This window comes from Phoxinus phoxinus (assembly GCF_949152265.1).
Source record: "Phoxinus phoxinus genome assembly, chromosome: 8".
NCBI classification, from domain to species: domain Eukaryota; kingdom Metazoa; phylum Chordata; class Actinopteri; order Cypriniformes; family Leuciscidae; genus Phoxinus; species Phoxinus phoxinus.
This window is the reverse complement of record NC_136883.1, coordinates 4,728,474-4,753,184: the sequence shown is the minus strand read 5'-3', so window position 1 is coordinate 4,753,184 and position 24,711 is coordinate 4,728,474. Positions and strand designations below refer to the sequence as shown.

Sequence of the window (24,711 nt, the reverse complement as noted above, 5' to 3'; positions counted from 1 at the left end):
AAACACACACAACCTTGTCAACCCATAACACAACAAACACCAAGACTCTGATAGCCTACTCTGTTATTGCAGCTGACCACACAATATAATGATTCATGATTTTGTGAGATGCCCATGATCATTCAAGATGGGGAGGCTGAGATGCTGTTCAATGTCAATAAAACAGTATAACTGACAACATCAGTCTTTCAATCAGACATCAGTGCACTGTCTGCGAGCATCAGGGCTTTTTCACATCTATACAAAATGCACTTCAGAAACACTTTCAGTTATAAAAGACATAATATAATATAATATTTAGAACTATTTTCTTTGGCAAGAAAAATATATAATGTAGCAATATCGTCTAAAAGGTTTATCCAAGTGCTGTATATTCAGACAACATCGCTTTTTCTAATTATATTGCTTAAATATATTATAGGTCCATGGTCACACATAGACAAAGAAAAAAAGAACAAAAGAAAAGAATGTCCACATTGACACAATTTTAATTGGAGAGGCTATGTGTGAAAACTGCTAGGCGACCAAGGCCTAATCTAATATTTTTGAAGTCTATCTACACTTATTAACATGTTCTAAAATCATTATGATGTATTTTGAGTTGGAAGTAGTTCCTCAACATATAGAAACATCCGAGGCCATTACTGTTACAACAGTCACTTCTTGTCGCCACCTACTAACGAATAAATAGATAAATCAGTCTATTTGTTGCTGTGCATCAGTCATGTTTCTTTACCAATGCTTGTGTGAATATTGCAAAACAATATACCCATTAGCCTACGAAACATTTCATATCTGTTTTCTAGAACAGATCTACCTCTGATAACAAATTAAAGACAATTAGCTACATGCACAGGTTACTTGAGCAGTAGGCCTCTATAGAGCTGCACAATTAATCATAAAAAGATCGCGATTTCGATTCAAACACTCGCACGATCTTATTCCTAAATTGCAACGATTCATACGTCAATTAAACTTATGACAAGTATAATCACAGCGAACACTCAGATGTGCTCGTGCTGCAGCTGAGCCAGAGATAACAGCGGGGTAAAGTTAGTTTTAGGTTCGATATTCGCTGCATATTCACATAGGCTGCTTTAGGGACCGTCTGCAAATTCAGCCCAATGTGCAAACCGAAGTCCTATAATTAATGTTTTTTCGAGTTCCACAGGTTGTAGTAGTACCCTAGTGACCAGACTGACTTACTACAGGTGAAATTTTAACAATACCTCCCTTACTGTACGTACAGTACACAAATATTAATATGAAAATAATACTGTAATTCACCTATAGTGTTTTTTTCATGTTTCAAAGGTTGTAGTAGTACCCTATTGACCAGACTGACTTACTACAGGTGAAATTTTGACCATACCTCCCTTACTGTACGTACAGTACACAAATATTAATATGAAAATATTACTGTAATTCACCTATAGTGTTTTTTGAAGTTTCAAAGGTTGTAGTAATTCCCTAGTGACCAGACTGACTTACTACAGGTGAAAATTGAACAATAAGTCCCTTACTGTACGTACAGTACACAAATATTAATATGAAAATATTACTGTAATTCACCTATAGTGTTTTTTCATGTTTCAAAGGTTGTAGTAATTCTCTAGTGACCAGACTGACTTACTACAGGTGAAATTTTGACCATACCTCCCTTACTGTACATACAGTACACAAATATTAATATGAAAATATTACTGTAATTCACTTAAAGTGTTTTCTTATGTTTCAAAGGTTGTAGTAATTCCCTAGTGACCAGACTGACTTACTACAGGTGAAAATTGAACAATAAGTCCCTTACTGTACGTACAGTACACAAATATTAATATGAAAATATTACTGTAATTCACCTATAGTGTTTTTTGAAGTTTCAAAGGTTGTAGTAATTCCCCAGTGACCAGACTGACTTACTACAGGTAAAAATGTAACAATATGTCCCTTACTGTACGTACAGTACACAAATATTAATATGAAAATATTACTGTAATTCACCTATAGTGTTTTTTGAAGTTTCAAAGGTTGTAGTAATTCCCTAGTGACCAGACTGACTTACTACAGGTAAAAATGTAACAATATGTCCCTTACTGTACGTACAGTACACAAATATTAATATGAAAATATTACTGTAATTCACTTAAAGTGTTTTTTCATGTTTCAAAGGTTGTAGTAATTCCCTAGTGACCAGACTGACTTACTACAGGTGAAATTTTGACCATACCTCCCTTACTGTACGTACAGTACACAAATATTAATATGAAAATATTACTGTAATTCACCTATAGTGTTTTTTGAAGTTTCAAAGGTTGTAGTAATTCCCTAGTGACCAGACTGACTTACTACAGGTGAAAATTGAACAATAAGTCCCTTACTGTACGTACAGTACACAAATATTAATATGAAAATATTACTGTAATTCACCTATAGTGTTTTTTGAAGTTTCAAAGGTTGTAGTAATTCCCTAGTGACCAGACTGACTTACTACAGGTAAAAATGTAACAATATGTCCCTTACTGTACGTACAGTACACAAATATTAATATGAAAATATTACTGTAATTCACTTAAAGTGTTTTTTCATGTTTCAAAGGTTGTAGTAATTCCCTAGTGACCAGACTGACTTACTACAGGTGAAATTTTGACCATACCTCCCTTACTGTACGTACAGTACACAAATATTAATATGAAAATATTACTGTAATTCACCTATAGTGTTTTTTGAAGTTTCAAAGGTTGTAGTAATTCCCTAGTGACCAGACTGACTTACTACAGGTGAAAATTGAACAATAAGTCCCTTACTGTACGTACAGTACACAAATATTAATATGAAAATATTACTGTAATTCACCTATAGTGTTTTTTGAAGTTTCAAAGGTTGTAGTAATTCCCTAGTGACCAGACTGACTTACTACAGGTGAAATTTTGACCATACCTCCCTTACTGTACATACAGTACACAAATATTAATATGAAAATATTACTGTAATTCACCTATAGTGTTTTTTCATGTTTCAAAGGTTGTAGTAATTCCCTAGTGACCAGACTGACTTACTACAGGTGACATTTTGACCATACCTCCCTTACTGTATGTACAGTACACAAATATTAATATTAAAATATTACTGTATTTCACCTTTAGTGTTTTTTCAAGTTTCAAAGGTTGTAGTAATTCCCTAGTGACCAGACTGACTTACTACAGGTGAAAATTGAACAATAAGTCCCTTACTGTACGTACAGTACACAAATATTAATATGAAAATATTACTGTAATTCACCTATAGTGTTTTTTCATGTTTCAAAGGTTGTAGTAATTCTCTAGTGACCAGACTGACTTACTACAGGTGAAAATTGAACAATAAGTCCCTTACTGTACGTACAGTACACAAATATTAATATGAAAATATTACTGTAATTCACCTATAGTGTTTTTTGAAGTTTCAAAGGTTGTAGTAATTCCCCAGTGACCAGACTGACTTACTACAGGTAAAAATGTAACAATATGTCCCTTACTGTACGTACAGTACACAAATATTAATATGAAAATATTACTGTAATTCACCTATAGTGTTTTTTGAAGTTTCAAAGGTTGTAGTAATTCCCTAGTGACCAGACTGACTTACTACAGGTAAAAATGTAACAATATGTCCCTTACTGTACGTACAGTACACAAATATTAATATGAAAATATTACTGTAATTCACTTAAAGTGTTTTTTCATGTTTCAAAGGTTGTAGTAATTCCCTAGTGACCAGACTGACTTACTACAGGTGAAATTTTGACCATACCTCCCTTACTGTACGTACAGTACACAAATATTAATATGAAAATATTACTGTAATTCACCTATAGTGTTTTTTGAAGTTTCAAAGGTTGTAGTAATTCCCTAGTGACCAGACTGACTTACTACAGGTGAAAATTGAACAATAAGTCCCTTACTGTACGTACAGTACACAAATATTAATATGAAAATATTACTGTAATTCACCTATAGTGTTTTTTGAAGTTTCAAAGGTTGTAGTAATTCCCTAGTGACCAGACTGACTTACTACAGGTGAAAATTGAACAATAAGTCCCTTACTGTACGTACAGTACACAAATATTAATATGAAAATATTACTGTAATTCACCTATAGTGTTTTTTGAAGTTTCAAAGGTTGTAGTAATTCCCTAGTGACCAGACTGACTTACTACAGGTGAAATTTTGACCATACCTCCCTTACTGTACATACAGTACACAAATATTAATATGAAAATATTACTGTAATTCACCTATAGTGTTTTTTCATGTTTCAAAGGTTGTAGTAATTCCCTAGTGACCAGACTGACTTACTACAGGTGACATTTTGACCATACCTCCCTTACTGTACGTACAGTACACAAATATTAATATTAAAATATTACTGTATTTCACCTTTAGTGTTTTTTCAAGTTTCAAAGGTTGTAGTAATTCCCTAGTGACCAGACTGACTTACTACAGGTGAAAATTGAACAATAAGTCCCTTACTGTACGTACAGTACACAAATATTAATATGAAAATATTACTGTAATTCACCTATAGTGTTTTTTCATGTTTCAAAGGTTGTAGTAATTCTCTAGTGACCAGACTGACTTACTACAGGTGAAAATTGAACAATAAGTCCCTTACTGTACGTACAGTACACAAATATTAATATGAAAATATTACTGTAATTCACCTATAGTGTTTTTTCATGTTTCAAAGGTTGTAGTAATTCTCTAGTGACCAGACTGACTTACTACAGGTGAAAATTGAACAATAAGTCCCTTACTGTACGTACAGTACACAAATATTAAAATGAAAATATTACTGTAATTCACTTATAGTGGTTTTTTTCATGTTTCAAAGGTTGTAGTAATTCCCTAGTGACCAGACTGACTTACTACAGGTGAAAATTTAACAATACCTCCCTTACTGTACGTACAGTACACAAATATTAATATGAAAATATTACTGTAATTCACCTATAGTGTTTTTTCATGTTTCAATGGTTGTAGTAATTCCCTAGTGAACAGACTGACTTACTACAGGTGAAATTTTGACCATACCTCCCTTACTGTACGTACAGTACACACATATTGATATGAAAATAATACTGTAATTCACCTATAGTGTTTTTTCATGTTTCAAAGGTTGTAGTAATTCCTTAGTGATCAGACTGACTCACTACATGTGCAATTTTGACCATACCTCCCTTACTGTACGTACAGTACACAAATATGAATATGAAAATATTACTGTAATTCACCTATAGTGTTTTTTCATGTTTCAAAGGTCGTAGTAATTCCCTAGTGAACAGACTGACTTACTACAGGTGAAAATGTAACAATACGTCCCTTACTGTACGTACAGTACACAAATATTGATACTAAATATTACTGTAATTCACTTAATGTTTTTTTTTTTTATATTTCAAAGGTTGTAGTAGTACCCTAGTGACCAGACTGACTTACTACAGGTGAAAATTTAACAACACATCCTTTACTGTACGTACAGTACACAAACATTGATACTAAAATATTACTGTAATTCACCTATAGTGTTTTTTCACTATATGTGAATTACAGTATTATTTTAGTATCAATATTTGTGTACTGTACGTACAGCAAATGATTTATTGTTACATTTTCACCTGTAGTAAGTCATTCTGGTCACTAGGGTACTACTACAACCATTGAAATATGAAAAAAATATTTAGGTGAATTACAGTAATATTTTAGTATCAATATTTGTGTACTTCCCCTACAGTAAAGGATATATTGTTAAAAATTCACCTGCAGTAAGTCAGTCTGGTCACTAGGGAATTACTACAACCTTTGAAATATGAAAAAAACACTATAGGTGAATTACAGTAATATTTTCATATTAATATTTGTGTACTGTATGTACAGTAAGGGACTTATTGTTACATTTTCACCTGTAGTAAGTCAGTCTGGTCACTAGGGTACTACTACAACCTTTTAAATATGAAAAAAAAACATTAAATGAATTACAGTAATATTTTAGTATCAATATTTGTGTACTGTACGTACAGTAAGGGAGGTATTGTTACATTTTCACCTGTAGTAAGTCAGTCTGGTCACTAGGGAATTACTACAACCTTTGAAACATGAAAAAACACTATAGGTGAATTACAGTAATATTTTCATATTAATATTTGTGTACTGTACGTACAGTAAGGGAGGTATGGTCAAAATTGCACATGTAGTAAGTCAGTCTGGTCACTAGGGAATTACTACAACCTTTGAAACATGAAAAAACACTATAGGTGAATTACAGTAATATTTTCATTTTAATATTTGTGTACTGTACGTACAGTAAGGGAGGTATGGTCAAAATTTCACCTGTAGTAAGTCAGTCTGGTCACTAGGGAATTACTACAACCTTTGAAACATGAAAAAACACTATAGGTGAATTACAGTAATATTTTCATATTAATATTTGTGTACTGTACGTACAGTAAGGGACATATTGTTACATTTTCACCTGTAGTAAGTCAGTCTGGTCACTAGGGAATTACTACAACCTTTGAAACATGAAAAAACACTATAGGTGAATTACAGTAATATTTTCATATTAATATTTGTGTACTGTACGTACAGTAAGGGACATATTGTTACATTTTCACCTGTAGTAAGTCAGTCTGGTCACTAGGGAATTACTACAACCTTTGAAACTTCAAAAAACACTATAGGTGAATTACAGTAATATTTTCATATTAATATTTGTGTACTGTACGTACAGTAAGGGAGGTATGGTCAAAATTTCACCTGTAGTAAGTCAGTCTGGTCACTAGGGAATTACTACAACCTTTGAAACATAAAAAAAACACTTTAAGTGAATTACAGTAATATTTTCATATTAATATTTGTGTACTGTACGTACAGTAAGGGAGATATGGTCAAAATTTCACCTGTAGTAAGTCAGTCTGGTCACTAGAGAATTACTACAACCTTTGAAACATGAAAAAACACTTTAGGTGAATTACAGTAATATTTTCATTTTAATATTTGTGTACTGTACGTACAGTAAGGGACTTATTGTTCAATTTTCACCTGTAGTAAGTCAGTCTGGTCACTAGGGAATTACTACAACCTTTGAAACATGAAAAAACACTAAAGGTGAAATACAGTAATATTTTAATATTAATATTTGTCTACTGTACGTACAGTAAGGGAGGTATGGTCAAAATTTCACCTGTAGTAAGTCAGTCTGGTCACTAGGGAATTACTACAACCTTTGAAACATGAAAAAACACTATAGGTGAATTACAGTAATATTTTCATGTTAATATTTGTGTACTGTACGTACAATAAGGGACATATTGTTACATTTTCACCTGTAGTAAGTCAGTCTGGTCACTAGGGAATTACTACAACCTTTGAAACTTGAAAAAACACTAAAGGTGAAATACAGTAATATTTTAATATTAATATTTGTCTACTGTACGTACAGTAAGGGAGGTATGGTCAAAATTTCACCTGTAGTAAGTCAGTCTGGTCACTAGGGAATTACTACAACCTTTGAAACATGAAAAAACACTATAGGTGAATTACAGTAATATTTTCATATTAATATTTGTGTACTGTACGTACAGTAAGGGAGGTATGGTCAAAATTTCACCTGTAGTAAGTCAGTCTGGTCACTAGAGAATTACTACAACCTTTGAAACATGAAAAAACACTATAAGTGAATTACAGTAATATTTTAATTTTAATATTTGTGTACTGTACGTACAGTAAGGGAGGTATGGTCAAAATTTCACCTGTAGTAAGTCAGTCTGGTCACTAGGGAATTACTACAACCTTTGAAACATGAAAAAACACTATAGGTGAATTACAGTAATATTTTCATTTTAATATTTGTGTACTGTACGTACAGTAAGGGAGGTATTGTTAAAATTTCACCTGTAGTAAGTCAGTCTGGTCACTAGGGAATTACTACAACCTTTGAAACATGAAAAAACACTATAGGTGAATTACAGTAATATTTTAATTTTAATATTTGTGTACTGTATGTACAGTAAGGGAGGTATGGTCAAAATTTCACCTGTAGTAAGTCAGTCTGGTCACTAGAGAATTACTACAACCTTTGAAACATGAAAAAACACTATAAGTGAATTACAGTAATATTTTCATTTTAATATTTGTGTACTGTACGTACAGTAAGGGACTTATTGTTAAATTTTCACCTGTAGTAAGTCAGTCTGGTCACTAGGGAATTACTACAACCTTTGAAACTTGAAAAAACACTAAAGGTGAAATACAGTAATATTTTAATATTAATATTTGTCTACTGTACGTACAGTAAGGGAGGTATGGTCAAAATTTCACCTGTAGTAAGTCAGTCTGGTCACTAGGGAATTACTACAACCTTTGAAACATGAAAAAACACTATAGGTGAATTACAGTAATATTTTCATATTAATATTTGTGTACTGTACGTACAGTAAGGGACGTATTGTTAAATTTTCACCTGTAGTAAGTCAGTCTGGTCACTAGGGAATTACTACAACCTTTGAAACATGAAAAAACACTATAGGTGAATTACAGTAATATTTTCATGTTAATATTTGTGTACTGTACGTACAGTAAGGGAGGTATGGTCAAAATTGCACATGTAGTAAGTCAGTCTGGTCACTAGGGAATTACTACAACCTTTGAAACATGAAAAAACACTATAGGTGAATTACAGTAATATTTTCATTTTAATATTTGTGTACTGTACGTACAGTAAGGGAGGTATTGTTAAATTTTCACCTGTAGTAAGTCAGTCTGGTCACTAGGGTACTACTACAACCTTTGAAATATGAAAAAAAAACAGTAAGTGAATTACAGTAATATTTTAGTATCAATATTTGTGTACTGTACGTACAGTAAAGGATGTATTGTTAAAATTTTACCTGTAGTAAGTTAGTCTGGTCACTAGGGAATTACTACAACCTTTGAAATATAATAAAAAATATGTAGGTGATTTACAGTTATCTTTTATGATCAATATTTGTGTACTGTACGTACAGTAAGGGATGTATTGTTAAAATGTCACCTGTAGTAAGTCAGTCTGGTCATTAGAGAATTACTATAACATTTGAAACATGAAAAAACACTTTAGGTGAATTACAGTAATATTTTCATATTCATATTTGTGTACTGTACGTACAGTAAGGGAGGTATTGTTAGAATGTCACCTGTAGTAAGTCAGTCTGGTCACTAGGGAATTACTACAACATTTTAAACATGACAAAACATTTTAGGTGAATTATTTTTATATTAATATTTGTATATTGTACAGTATGGGAGGTATTGGCAAAATGTCACTGGTAAGTCGATGTTACTAATAGTATCCCACTGCAAGCTTTGGAATTTAAACATATCCTTTTTTAAGTATAAAAAGTCATTTTAACTAGTACAAATTATACGTTTTAACGCAGTTGGTGTAATTGGCAGACGTTCCCTCAAGCATTATGAGCCGTGACAGCGCGTTAAAGCACTCTCAGGTATAAATATGCAGCTATAATGCACGTAAGGTTATTTTTAACGAATTTTTCATGTCGACATACATTGATTGACTACTGTTAAAAGTAATCCTGGTATTGATATATCTGTAAGACTGCCGACTTTATAGAGCAGTGACATGGAAAAACGAATGTCTGGCGAATATCGAACCTAAAACTAACTTTACCCCGCTAGAGATAACTATTAAAGTTAACAAAGGTGTCATGTAGCCTACAGGTATGAAACAGCTTCACAAACAGTCTTTTCAACCAGTGTTGTAGTCGAGACCAGCTCACTCGAGTCTGAGTCGAGACCAGAGAGGTTGGATAACCTAAGGTTGGGTCTGAAACCAGACCTAACATACAGTAATAATCATTAAATATTTTGAATGGGACTCGAGTGGACTCGGGAATAAGTCCGAGTACGAGTCAATTCCGAGTCAAAATGCACACGAGTCCATGACAAGACCGCCCGAGACCATTAAAATATGGTCTCGAGACCGAGTCCGAGTCTCGAGTAGCCTACACAACACTGTTTTCAACCACACTGTATTTCTGTTACAATAATTCAAATGATCACAGAAGTACTGGGATAAAAGTTTCTAGTTCAGATAGCCTGTCTCTACTACAGTAGCCTAGGCTATAGCGATCCAAACAGAGCAAATCACGTTTTGAAAGCATCTTGACTTCAAATAACGATTGTACCAATTGACTTTTTGCACAGCTGCACTACTTCCTGAACTTTAGCCAGTTATTTTGTTTCCTGTCTGCTTATTGGACAAACTGATTAATCCAGGTGTGCCTGACCAACAACAATAATCAGACACACCTGGATTCATCAGTTTGTCCAATAATAGCAGACAGGAAACAAAGGAGCTGGCTAAAGTTCAGGAAGTAGTACTAGTGCAGCTGTGCAAAAAGTCAATTGCATCGTTACACCAGTAGGTGGCGACAAGAAGTGACTGTTATTTGTCATTGAATCATTCATTCAAGAGATTCGTTCAAAAATGCTGATTCTTCCTGAAATTATTTTTTAAAATGATTTGTACACCCTCTTTATGAGTCATTGAATCATTAATTTAAACAGATTTAAAAAAATATATAATTCATTAGATATTTTCAATTCAATTCAGAACAATATTTTCAACAAACATGATTCTCATTTTTCCATAACCGTGCAGCTCTAACTTGTAACAAGGTCTTTACAAGGACATGAGGATGCCAATATAAGAACAAATGAAAAATGAGACGTTTGACATATCACAAGCTGTATTTATCAAGGAATTAACTGTACAGAGTCAGTCAGGATCTGAATTATACAGCATTCATTCATTCACTGTTTCCATGTGTATTAGTGTCACCCTTGTACAGTGGTTGTGAGTGAGAATGACAGTGGTTTCATCATGCACAGCAGTACCATTACAGGGACAATGTTATTCATGCAACCTGAATTGCCCAGTTTCCTTTCAATTTCTTTCCTTTGAGCTTTGGAGAAATAACCCCACTGATATTCAAAACTGATATTAAAACCCATAAAATGTTCTTATATCACAGCGGGAAAAAAGAGCATTTTTGTCTGTACAGAAGCAGTTACAATTTGTACAGGTCATCGAGCTGCTGAGCTAAAACCAGTGGTGCTTAAGGGTCTGACACTATCCACAGGACACGGGGGTTCAGCCGTACCCAAACATTTAAAGAAGATACAAATATTACTACGAGGGTTCATCTGCCATGATAAAACCCACGTAACATGTGTGATACTTTATATATAAAAGTAACTAAAGCACTTTAAGAATATAGACATCACAATAAACCCCTAAAATGATCAGAGCAGGAGCTGAAGAAGACAATATTTACTGTTGGGGGTTGTGCTTTCTGTTGATTCAATGGATCAGATCCATCTAATAACATTTTATAAACGTTTCCAATTACACACTCCACTTGCACATTCATGTCCATCAACTCGTATGTGGTAGAAGCAGCGGGTATAAACGTGTGTAAGCAGAAAGTGTGAGTCGGGGGCATTAGAGCAGAATTTTCTCAAGATTTCTGTAAATAAGTTGCTGAATGAATGCATTTTGTTGTGGTAATGCGCGTCCCAGACCCTCAAGCACCAATCCTCGGCTCACAATAGCACTGTGCAATGGGGCAGTAATTTAGTGCAAAGGAAAAGTTGCATAAATTTTCTACTTGCAAGTGTATACGTTATTTCCATTCGCCACCACGTTGGATACTTTAACTGCATACCCTCTGCCTGTATAAGTTATTCTATTGCATAAAAATAGGACTTTTTTTTTTGTACCAAAAAATTTGACTTGGAGACAAAACCAAGGGCGTCAAAGGAAGAGAAATTCAGACCCATACACAGAAAACTCTTTAGATATATACAGTATACAATACTTTGAGATTGTATAGAGAAATGAGAGCTGACAATTGTATATTTCAAAGCAGGGACATTACAAAAGCATTTGCATGATGCTGTGTTCAGATAAAGAAACAAACATGAACTTGCAGAGAGAAAACAACTTGTTGATCGAACAAAACTTACATGAATATCATCTCCTCACCTTGGCTTACATTTCTCTTTACAGAAAGAGGACCATTGCTTCTAACATGATTTAGCCGTTTTTACATTTAAAGGACTACAGCTGACAGACTTTAGGACAGTGAGGCACAAATATGATACCTGAAACCATTACGTTTGGTTTTAACATACTATGACATTTAGTTTCAACCCTGTGCGTTGCATGGAAAAACGTCATTATGTAGTCAGCTCATTTTCAACCGCAGTTTGTGCATGTGTATGGATGGATCTCAAAAGAACAAAATTAGATTTGTGTCATGATCATTTGCTGAGCTGTCTAAAGCATATACTGCTTTTCTTGCAATATACCTTGCGTTTTTGCTAGCTATGGGCTTTCTATACTATTACCTGCAGAACTACACGACTCAGACGTATTTCACCCGGTTTCTGCCAATCAGGAAAGACAATCACATAATAACATCTACATGGCATTCAGTTATCTTACAAACATACATCTCAGTTAAGTCAAACGCCTGCATCCATTCAGTCCTCAGTGCAATGCTTGGAAATAAGGTTGAGAGAAACATCATGTAGTTAAACTGACACGAAGAAAGAAAAAAAGAGAGATTCTGGAGTTCTGTGCTTGGAAGACTTTTTTTGAGTATGAATAAAATGATGTAAACCCGATCTCACGTTCAGAATAGCTCGATGACGTATGCAATGCGTACATGCATAGACACACACACAACTGATTTGGTCATTAAAAGAGCAAATTAACTCACACTCAACATATAATGCATAATATGAGATTAATGATTGAGACTTTCCTGCACATTGGGGAAAAAAAACTGTGTAGGAAACCAACAAACCCTAGAAATCAGATCTGAGAATACACACAGCAGATGAGCTGCTTCTTTTTATTTGAAACAAACCGTTTATACCGTTCTTCATTTGAAAGTTAAACCTTGTAGGCATGCTCTGATATGTCATATGGCGTTCAAACGTGGTCTACAAAGTGGCAAGACGAGAATCAAAATCGTGTGGAAGAGCCAATGAATACAAATCAACACATTAATAGTATAAAAGAGCAAAACAACTTACAAATAAACAGACAAAACATGCTCTTCAGAAAAAAGACCAACCTTGAGAAAGAATTTGGCATATTTCCATTCTCTTCAGCGTGAGACTGTATAGAACTGATGTCGAGACGTACAATATACAAAGAGAGAGCGACGGGTACACATACATATGGGTCATCTTTTTCACAGACGGATTAGAAAATAATCTTCATGAGCTACTTTACTATAACATCTTTCTCTTTTATCCTCCATTTGCCTATGCTATCAGCTCTTTGGCCCATATGGAGCTCCTGAATTGTCCCAGTCCTCGGCAGCCACAAGAGGGCGCTCACTGACACATGAGCTCCGTGCACCTCGCGCTGCCTGATTCCACACTCAGCTGGACAGCAAGACATAAAGGGAGTTCACAGTGACGCCTTCGTTTCCTGATTCCGTCAGAGCACTTTCCAGGATTTCCGAAGTCCTGGCTCCTGTCTCACTGTTTTTGGGTGTCTCATTTCTTCTTGCCTGTCTTTTTCTCAGGCTTTTCACCCTTGTCTGAACGCACCGATCCCACGTCGGCTCGGTCGGACTTTTCGCCTCTTTCCGAACCGCCTGCCCTGCTGCCCTCCCTGCGCGTTCCCTCGTCGGTAGATGAGGTAGTTGGATTGGTCTGCCCCTGTTTGTTAATCTCTTCATGCTCACTTATACTGGCCGTTATACTCGTGATCCAGATTTTCAGATCGTCCTGCAGGCCAAAGAGAGATTGAAGACTCAGAACATGTTTTCACACAAAAACAGTTACCAGTCAATGTCATATGACTTGTACGCAGAACCATGTTTCTTTATTAAATATTTTGTTGAATTTGATTAATAATGGCTGCCTTCAATAAGCTTGTAATTCCTCATGGGAAATGCAAAAGAAACTGGTTTCACATGAGCCCCTTTCACACAGCGCGTTGACCCCGGGAAATTGCCGTAAAATTGCTACAGTGCCTTTTGTGTGAACGCAAACACGTCTTGGGATTGATGGCGGGATCAATGCCGGGATGAGGACCTAGTAAAATTGCCGGGATCAGTCCCGGAACGCGCCCAGTGTGAACAAAAGCCAGGACCAATGCCGTAAGGGGTATTTTGTTGCTCTTAGAAGAAAGTTTGTGTTCGTCATCAACAAATAAAGAACGAAAAAATGTCTGCAAGAGACCAGGAGCTCCTTACTATCCGCGCTGAAGTTGAGCATTCCCCAGCTTTGTCGGAATGGTACGCAATGCGTTACTGTACATACACACCGCCGCCGACTTGAGCTTCCAAAGTTACCGGAAGTCATTCATTTTCAATGGAAACTGGCTTTTCTCAGCTGCAAGGAGCATCAGATCCATCGGCGTCGCGTTTTGAGCGACCAGAGCGTCAATCAGAAGGTTGAAAGTAGCTCAACTTTATGGTAATGAGCTATGACGCGGCAAGCAGCGGCAAATCGCCAGCAACCAATCGGAATATAGACGTCCTTCGCACTGGCTGATTCCAGAGAAACATCAACAAGCTTGACAGGGCGGCCAGAGCTTCTTTGCAGCTCAAGTCGGCGGCGGTGTCAGTGTGAATGAATCACTGGCAGTGTGAATTAACCAAAATCAAACAATCCCGGGACACATTATCCGTGTATTTTCCAGAATCTCTGTGTGAAAGGGGCTATGGATTCCAACTGGTTTCTCATAGTCATTAGCTTTTCCAAGCTGGTCTAGATGGGTGGTCAACTGGACTACTGACTGCTGAACTGGCTTGGCCAAGCTGGTTTAAGCTGGTAAACCACCTTAAAACAGCAACAGACCAGCTTCTACTGTATGCTCCAAAAGTCTACTTTGCAGAAAAGGTCTGCAGATCCCATCTACAGTAGGTCTGGTTATGACTTAAATACACAGATGTGAAACCAACTAGGATATAAAAAAAGCAACTCACCTCATCTTTAGCATGGAACAGAAACTCACTTCCATCCTTAGTTCTAAAATTATAAAGCAAAATGAATGTTACGAAAAGTGAACACTACACACGTAGCTAATCTTTTTGGAAAAGCTAATAAAAAAGCCAATGAAGTACTTGAGCGTGAAGACATTCTTCTTCTTTTTGTAACCATTGTTGATATCACAGGCACAACGGCTCAGGTTGATAAGCGGCTCGTTGTTGTAAGGTGTGGCGGTGTTCTTCGCGTCCTTATAGAAGCCCAGCTCACCTTTATTCAGCACACAGTACAGGTTCACCCAAGATCTGCTGTAATGTGGGAAAGAAAACAGAAGATTTGGCCATCAGGGCCCATCCGATACCATGTGCCGACTAGCTACTCACCTGCTGAGTCTGGGATGACCAGCCCTTATGACTGAGCAAGACCAAACTGCTGCAGAAATCATTACAAGACCTTTAGACATAGATAGGCAGAACATAGCTTACCTTTGTAGAGAGGGAGAAGAACAGTCATTGGCAAAGAGAGCACAAAAAAAGAAGAGAGATTTTGGTTAATGAGATACACTGCAGCGTAAATGCAAGTGCTAGCATAAAAACGGCTTCAGTTGACACAGGCAAACTATGTGCACATACATGCTACAAAAGAACAGACAGCCATTCTTTTGAGTTCCTTAAACTCAATGCAATGGATTATTTTGTGACTTGGGCTGCCGAGGTGGTGTATCCGGTCTTGTACAAAATGGCTGAATAAAGCTGTGAAAGGCGAAGGCTTCATACCTTGCTAGCCATGGCTTCAGAAACCCAGCATCTGTTGGTCTTCTGACACAGCATCATCCACCAACCAAGCTGATTTTAGTGTTACCATGCAAGTGGCAAGCGGCTAGCTATTTTCTGCCATTGCTGGATATGAAAGTTGTAATCAGTAATGACAGCCAAACAGCTGCTCCTCAGTTTAACTTCAGGAACCCTTTTAGGCTTGTAAAGCAGTCAAGCATAACCCAGTTTGACTTGAAACTTGGTGAAAGACAATAAGAGCTGCCTTGTGTTAACAAATGTTAATGCTCTAAGCATTAGTACACAATGCTAATAACAACATTAGCATAGCTTTGAATAACCAATCATACTGATTGGCATTTTTGATTTAGCCGTTTCCATGCTAATTCCATGCCATGTGCCCATCATTTTTAGACCACAAAACCCCACCTGTTTGAACTCTTCTTTTGGCCATCAATGTCTATTTTTCGGAAGAGGAACCCTTCGTGCTGGGCCGTGTGGGTGGGTGGCAGGGGTACTGCTGGGCTGCTCTGGGCTGGCGCAGACCTCGAGCGCCGCGTTTCGCCAGCTGTTGTCTCCTTGGGTCGTGGTCTTCTTCTCGGTTTGGGTCTGTCGCGAGCCCGTGGCCTGTCCGGTCGAGAAGCCTTCTCAGGAACACCATTGGGTAGACGTGGAGTCTCTCCTCGGGCCTGAAATATACAGTAATGTGCATGTGGCATAAAATGTAGTTTAAAACAAAGGATAAACATTAGATTGTTTACACACCTGTGCTGCCTCTCTTTCCTGAAGCTGCTCCACAATCTCAGCTAGCGTGGACCTTTTCTCCCTGCCAAAAAAAAAGGGGAATCTGAGACCTGGAAATGCCATTGTGCATAAATAGAGAAAGTACTACTTCAAAGCTTTAAAGTCAACTTACATAATGTGACAAATGAAACAATGTTTAACAAGACAATGTACGAAATTAGGATTTTATCTATTGTGAATTGATTGGATTAAGTGAAAAGTTAACTTTTAAGTAAAAGTTATTAAGTGATTGGCATGTGGATGCCGAAAGGTGAAGTTCACCATCATCATGTCACTATTATACAACTTTTTTAATCAAATCTTAGCGATATCACTGCTGTAACTTGCATTTCAATGAGGTTAACTGGAATCAAATGACTTCTTTTTACAATTGGCAAGATTTTGGAAAAGCCTAAGTAGCCTAAATGAACTGTTTTGGTTTGGCTAATAAAGGGTAAGATTAAACGATAGTCAGTGGATCCAAGATGACGCTGAAAAGGGAAGTTGTATCCAAGATGGTTTGTTTGGGGTCACAAACGCAGTCACTCACCCGCCACCAGAGCGTTTGTCCGACTGCTCCTTGGTCTCGTGCTCACTGCTCTCCTGTCTTTCCAGTCGATGTCGCTCCCTACGCCGCACCTCGTGACCCTCCTGTTCACTAGACGTCTGTCTCTCCAGCCTCCTCTCCGCCCTCTCAGCTCGTTCCCTCCACACCTCCTGAGGCAGCTCGTCCCTCCGTGCTTGAATCAGCTGCTCGGTAGACAGTTGTCTCTCCAACCGCGACTCCCTCGGTGGGGGATGCTGCTCCACCACCAGCTCTGAGCGACTGCTCCCGCTCCCTCCCACCACGCTGTTTAGCCGCTCCCGTCCTCCGCCTGGCTCCTGAAGCACCACCTCTGCCATCACGTTCTCATGATACCGCTCCCTCTCTCTCTCCAGTAGGGGGTGGACCACCTCATGGATGTGCTCGATCTTCTGCTGTGGAGTTTGAGCCTTGAATTCAGCTCGCAATTGGGTGACCTTATGCTCCATAGCGGTGCCTAGTCCTGCTGCCACGCCAACAATCCCAGCATTCCTGGCTTCCTGAAGGCGAAACGAAGCAGCTCCATTCATGATGGGAGTGTAGTTGGCCACAGTAGAACCAAGTCTGCGAGCCACAGAAGAGGGAGAGGGCTGAGGGGTCATGCGCTCCAACCGGGCATCACCCTGCTCATAAATGGTCTGTCTTATGATGGAGGAAGGGCTACTGCGAGCAGGAGAAGAGTCCTGAGGGTCCAAGAAAACTTTCCGTCCCAACAAAGGAGTTGGGGGAAGCTGACTCTGCTCTGCCTTTATCTTCTCTACCTAAACCATTAAACGAGATAATTTGTTATATTTTATACATCCACAATTCCTCCCTGTAACATAATTTAAGAAAAGGACATTATGCTATACACATAATTCATCTCTTTGTAACTTTTTTGAGTGTCAGTAGATAGACTATAGATGCTTTTGAACTATCAAAGCGTTATAGATACGTTAAATTATTTAAATGTTTTTGACTTGTAAAAAAAATGTAAGTTGAAAGTGCCAACTTCTCTTGCCTGACCATCAGAATATCATGTTAAAAAACAAAATGGCAGTCGCCACATCAGTCAAAGCAGAGAATGTCTAATAAGGGGAGAAGTTTCACTCTCGCTACACTTCCGGCTTCTGACTGGTTGCAGTTCCACTCTGGCTCCATATGAGGGCGCTCACAGGACGAGTGCAGAATGAATGGAGGTCTATGGAGCTATACCCCTCAAAATCCACTTTTCTCAGGATAGAATTTTTTGTCTAGTAATAATTTGAATGTTGTATTCGAAAGGAGATGAAAAAAAAAAAATACACATTGCTGGGTGTTAGATTTTTTAGAGTCACTTATTTGCTTTAAAAAGTCTTTTAAAATGTCAATGACGTCATACACATCGTACGACCAGAGATACTGCTTTATGGCAATCCTTCAGTCACTTTGGTGCTTTCGCGCTCTGCACTTTCTTTTCTCTCGAGGCACGGACACAGGTAAATACACGTGCTAGAAGAGTTTTTGTTAGAAGACATTCTGGTCCCGCTTCGGATGCCACGATGCCATCAAGCAGTATCTCTGGTCGTAATCAGTCCTTCACTGACCAATCAGCGTTCATTAGCAGAATGCTAGCGTGTTTTGGGCAACAACAACTCAACCTGTAAGAAATCGAAAGGACATAAGTACTCGTTCATTCAACTTTCGACCTATAACCCATGTTGAACTTGCAAAACCTACAATCAAATCTGAGATTTCTCAACAGCAAGCGGGAGAAAGAGACATATTTAGCCGTCTAGCTCCATAGACTCCCATTCATTGTGCACCCGGGCGATCGCCCCCAGTGGAACTCTGGTGGAACTACAACCAAAAATTCGGTACAATAGGACTTAATAGGGAGTAGGCAGGCTCTCCGTAGACGGGCTCTGGTCAAAGGTAGTTAAGATATAATTGCTGCTTGATATTGGTAAATGTTTCGGTCCGAGTGGACCTATTTTGTGGTTATGACCAGGGGTGTCCAATCCTGCTCTAGCAGGACCATTATTCTTGGGGTGCTTTTCATTGCTAATTTGAGCATCCTCGTTTCCTTTCCTCGCGTCACAGCTCCACCCCCCGTAGGATGCACGGAAATAAAATTAAGGAGGAATTAAAGGAAATCTTATTTGTACATTGGAATATTCTTGATTTCACAACGCCATCAGCTGTGATCTGCCCTTATGCTGTTGAAGTTTAGTTATTTAAGAAATTCATAATAAATAATAATAAAGCAAGATGCCCTGTTGAAATATGTGAGATGTATGGTTTATTTGAACTTGCAAAGGAAAAGGATAAATTAAAATTATTGTTACAGATGTAAAAGGGGGAGGAGAATTCAAAGTTGAGTCAGGTTTCTCGACAAGAAAGACTTCCTCGCTTAACATCCTCGCTTAAAGCTCCTCTGGAAGCTTCCTCACTTCTCGTTCCTCGCGGTGCAATTGAGATGAGTTCGATCGGTTTCCGGGTCACAGGCTGCAGGACAGAGGAGCGAGGAAACGAGGAAGCATCAATTTAAGTATTGAGAAGCACCCTTGGAGTTCAGCTCCAATCCTAATCAAAAACACCTGAACCAGCAAATCAAGGTCTTCAGGATTATTCAAAACTTCTAGGCAAGTGTGTTTGGCCAGATTGTAAGTAAACTCAGCAGCACACTGGCCCTCCAGGAGCAGAATTGGACACCCCTGACCCTTGGGCTTGTTTGGCTGATCGCTGTTACCGTGGTAAGACGGCGTAAAGAGCTGAAGCGCTCTTCCCATGTGGCAGCAGCTTTGCGGAAGGCTTCGTGTCTGCGAATCAGCTGCTCAACCTCATCCACACTGCCGCCTAGTTCATTACTACTCAGCAAGGGTTCCTGAGCAGTGAGCCAGGCCTCTGCTACCACTGCTTCCTGAGCAAACTGATGCACCTCCAACACTGAGAAGACACAGAATGAGAGTGAGATATTGGGAAGACCATGACACTGATTATATCATTTATGCATAATGTTTGTTCTGTATTAGTCTCCTTTAACTAACTTTGCTGCAACTCTTCCCAGTGTTTGTCCCATTTCTCAGTCAGTTCGTGCTGCTTGGCCAAAACCTTCTCCAGCTTTTCTTTAATCTGAAACATTAAACAACTTCATCAGGTACTGACAGAAGACAGCTTTACATATTATGTAGTCATTTATCATCTTTTAGGCCAGAAACATCCTTTACACAAGTACACCAACGCAGAAACAAATAGTTGCCCACTGTACTACATACTCTTTTTTTTTTTCATATGCTTTTTTAAAAATTACTGTGCTAGTAACAAACTGCAGTACTCAAGAGGGAATAAACTCATTCAGGATTAGGTAGCTACTTATAAACATGTCAACTTTAAATATTTAAAAGAGAACTGACAGTAGAAGAAGTGTAATTGTGGTCTGACACATTTCGGATTGCAACAATGCGTGAAATTGAACATGGATAGAGTATGTTTTGGGCCTTGCAGTGATTTAATTCAACAGGTTGTGCTGGCTGTTTGTGTGTCACCTCTTCTGATGCAGGGTTACGGGCCGCCAGCAAAGTCTTGCCCATCTCGATACACTGTAGGACACTCTTGTTGCGGGCCTCCACTTCACTCTTGAGGCTCTGGTGATAGTTCATCAGGACCTCCACGGATGACACATCCCTGCAAGCACCAGAGAGCCCATATCCCATTAAAGCTCTGAGGAAAGAGCTGACAGTGAGAGGAGAGAGAGTTACTCCGGCCAGAATACATGGGCCAAGTCTGCCCAAAGAAAGAATCAGCAACAGAAGGCCATTTTGACACGATGAAAAGTGTCCATGATGGCTCCTGAAGTTTTCCAGTATTACAGGTTCTTTATTAAGACTTTATAAGCACAATAGCTGTGTTCCAAAACCTAGTGAGCTGTCTACAAAGACAGCATTTTACCAGCAAAAGCTGTTTCAGTAGGGTATAAACACTATGCTGACTTCTAAGATAAAGTCTTTTGGCAAAATACCTCATAAAGAACACATAGGTTGAAGGCCAACCTAGAATGCATTACAGCAAACTCAGTGGTTGTAACGGTGTATGAGTCAATAAATGTTTTATTAAATATAAATATTATTCATTAAATACTGAAAAGTATCAATAAAAAGTGATCTTTTATCTAATTATTGTGCACACTGTGTTAGCGTAGCAACTTGCAATGTCAGACTATATTGAAATAAATTTTTAAAAAGTGAAGAGCTCCGTGCATTTTACATGAAAAGTGCCACTTGAAAAGCATTTAAAATGATCTTTGGTAAGGTTGTAGCCTAAGTAGTTGCCTATGTAGGCAGTAGGGTTGCACATTTCTGTAAAATTTCCAGAAACTTTCCAAAAACTTTCCATGGGAAGTTAAGATCGGGAATTTTGGAAATATTCCAAGTTGGAAACTTTACGGGAATTAAAGGGAATTTATTGGAAATTTAAGGGTAATTTATACAATTTATACAATAAATATAACTGTATCTTATACAAACATAAATATAACATTTTGTTTGTTTGTCGTAAGCAGAAATGCATGCAAACTAATACAAATGAATTTTTTTTTTTACTGATTTATTTGTGAGTAGAACTTTAATCGATTATTTCACTGAACAACAGAAATGCATGAATGTTGAATAAAGTAAGCATGTTTGCAAATGTCCACAGTCTTTCCTTCTACACTGGCTGAGGTGAAATGTATCCACACATCAGATGGTGCACGTGGCATTGTTCTGTAGAATAAGATTAGAAAAAAAAACTTGTAAAAAAAACACCCTATGCAATGCCATGCACAGATATATAAGTTAGCTAAACTATTGGAATATTCTGGAATGGTAAAAATATTTGACAGTTAATGCTGGACAAATGAATAGAAATAGGCTAGATTAATAGATGAACACTCCTCAATCACTAATTCAAACTATAACCTAGGTTCTAGATCAAATATGTTGACCCTAGTAATATCATCAAAACTTACATGACTGGATGTAGTCCTTGGGCTCAAATGCAGTTGTGTGGCTTCAGTCCTGCTGTAGTGTGCAGGATTCTAGAAATTATCTGTGCATGTGATGGGGGAATGCACAGTACATGCAGGGGGTGTGGCCTCAAAATTGTAAGTGCAGGGTAGAAATTTAAATTAATTAGCATTAAATCTGGTTGCTTTAACCAAGATAATGCTGCAAGATATCAACTACATTTAATTTCCCTGTTATAGGCAATCCTGCGATTTTGAAAATTTCCATTTTATTCCCATTGATTCCTGTTAACTCCCATGGAAAGTTTCAAATGTAGAAAATTCCTGGAATTTTGCAACACTAGTAGGCAGCAGACAGCAAAGCAGCTCACTAAATTTTGTAACAGATCTATTGTGTTCTTCACAGAAATCCTGTACAGAACTCTTGATAGATACTATTACACTCAATTGTAATATGTGTAAATACTCTTGTGGTTCATGCACTTACCAACTTATCACTTATTTGTGCTCGTGGTATGATACCTATAGTACCCTCCAGCGGCCACAGTGGCTGCTCTCCAGCTGACCTGGCGCAAACCTTCATGCATTATAATGTTAAAGCACCTTAATGATTTCCTATAAGCAGAGAGCAGGTGTCCCAGCATTGTGTCTTACCTTGGTTTCTCCCCAGTTCCTATCTGACAGATGATGCTCTCCATCCACATCAGCTGATCACGCACCATCCCAAAGAAACGTAACTTGTCTGTTGCTGTGGTGATCTGCATTCGGCAGTCCTCGCAGGATATGAGCAGCTCTTTCCAGGCCTGCATCACTTCGTGTTCCTGCATGGCGATGGCTTCTGCTTTCTCGCCGGCATAAACTGTTCGGAGCTGGGCTGCACTCTCCTGTAACTGTCTTACCTGAGGAAAACAACCTTTTTGAATACAAATGTTGCAACTGTCATGAAACTTATTGTAGAGATCTATCCAAAAAACTTTACTATTTGTATTCCTTGCATTAGTTCACCTGTGCAACAAGTAGCTGAATATCATGTTCAAAAGTCTGCATGAGTCTCTGTAGAGTGCTGGTATTCGAAGTGCCTCCTTGACATGCGCGGACCTCAGGTAACCTCCGCTGCTTATCCTCAATCTGTGCGAACACCTGAAACACACACACACACACACACACACACACACACACACACACACACACACACACACACACACACACACACACACACACACACACACACACACACACAGACTTGTGTTATTCCACAAGTGCAGACACATTGTGGCAGCATGATGCAGCACATATACCTGCTCTTAATTATCCTGTACACACAGAAAACACACTAACACACACAAACAGAGCTCAGTCTCCCCAACACCTGCCGTGGAAGGACAAACATACCTCAGCATTATCCCACAAATATCACTGTAATAAATTAAAAACTATACGCAAAACATCCCAGGACATCAAGGACTGTTACTCAACCAGTAATATAAAGTACACTGCCCATGCACATGCTTGCTCCTGCAAAAGTTGCCACCACACTAGCTACGTTTCCATCCATCTACTTCTATGCAAATTTTGGGTTACCTCATAAAAAAAAACGCTGTCATCAAAATGGTTGGGTACAATGACCTTCCAGAACTGTCTCACACGATTGCATTCCCAAACTTAATGCATCTAAACGCAAGATAACATGGCGGAAGTAATTTTAGGAGCCCAAGTTGCTTTCCGGATTGCAGCAACATCCATTTTTATTCCAGATATTTTGCGCCAATGGGATAGGCGCTTGAACACATGGGATAGAAACAGTGCTTTATTTGCTAATTATTTATGCGTTATTTTAAGTTAGCGCATAAGTGATTTGGGTGGTTTCTAGGGCATTGATATGGTGTTAAAGTGGTTTTTAATGCAATGTTCTGTCAGTGCTAAGGTGTTCTGGATGGATGCATGTCCATGAGAAGTGGTGCAAAGTTATGATGTCCTTTGCAAACATCACTCATTTTAGAGGCTTTAATGCATTTCCTATTTCTACATACCTCTCGAGAGTCAGAGAAGAACTTGTGTAACTGGTGTGAAGCAGCGAGCATCTGTCCCCGTGTCTCCATCAGCTCCAGCAGATCTGCCCAGGCCTCGTTCACCCCATCCTTCCACTCAGCGATGGTGGCTGCATCCGCATGGCCGTAATCTATGAGCTCATCAACCATCTGGTTAACAGCTGTGACCCTCTCGTGCCCCAGGCTCCCTGTCTCCGCTGCAAACTCCGTAAATTTCTCCTGCAGAATCTGAGGATCAGGAGAAGTGTCATCATGACAGGACAGAAGTGTTACAGTTCCACTGAAGTGCCTTTAAACGCGCAGCATTATTCAATGTGTTGACGTCATTTCCACAGAAACAGGAAGACGGGGCGGGACATATTGAACAGCTCCTCCCCTTTTTTTAAATAGCCAATACCATTTTGTTTATATCACAGCTCAGCCAGAGCCGTTGAGCTCGATAACGCCGCAGTTTCCTCCTAATCTCGAATCGTTTCTCCTCCTAATCTCTTCCATATCGCTTTAAAATATAGCA

At 38.2% G+C, this 24,711-nt stretch overlaps 1 protein-coding gene across 1 annotated transcript in view; it reads right to left on the bottom strand.

The window, feature by feature from the left end:
• Positions 1–10,771: 10,771 nt before the first annotated feature.
• sptbn4b (spectrin, beta, non-erythrocytic 4b) overlaps positions 10,772–24,711 on the bottom strand; it is a gene marked incomplete at its 5' end in the record, with an annotated part of 77,229 nt that continues 63,289 nt past the window's right edge. Inside the window, 12 exons of the mRNA XM_079621488.1 lie at positions 10,772–13,841; positions 15,047–15,089; positions 15,185–15,355; positions 16,250–16,509; positions 16,586–16,646; positions 17,154–17,947; positions 19,897–20,093; positions 20,195–20,279; positions 20,693–20,831; positions 22,804–23,048; positions 23,155–23,289; positions 24,180–24,425. Of these exons, the coding sequence (XP_079477614.1) occupies positions 13,608–13,841; positions 15,047–15,089; positions 15,185–15,355; positions 16,250–16,509; positions 16,586–16,646; positions 17,154–17,947; positions 19,897–20,093; positions 20,195–20,279; positions 20,693–20,831; positions 22,804–23,048; positions 23,155–23,289; positions 24,180–24,425 (2,610 nt within the window). The 3' untranslated portion in view covers positions 10,772–13,607. The remainder of the gene's footprint in view (positions 13,842–15,046; positions 15,090–15,184; positions 15,356–16,249; positions 16,510–16,585; positions 16,647–17,153; positions 17,948–19,896; positions 20,094–20,194; positions 20,280–20,692; positions 20,832–22,803; positions 23,049–23,154; positions 23,290–24,179; positions 24,426–24,711) is intronic.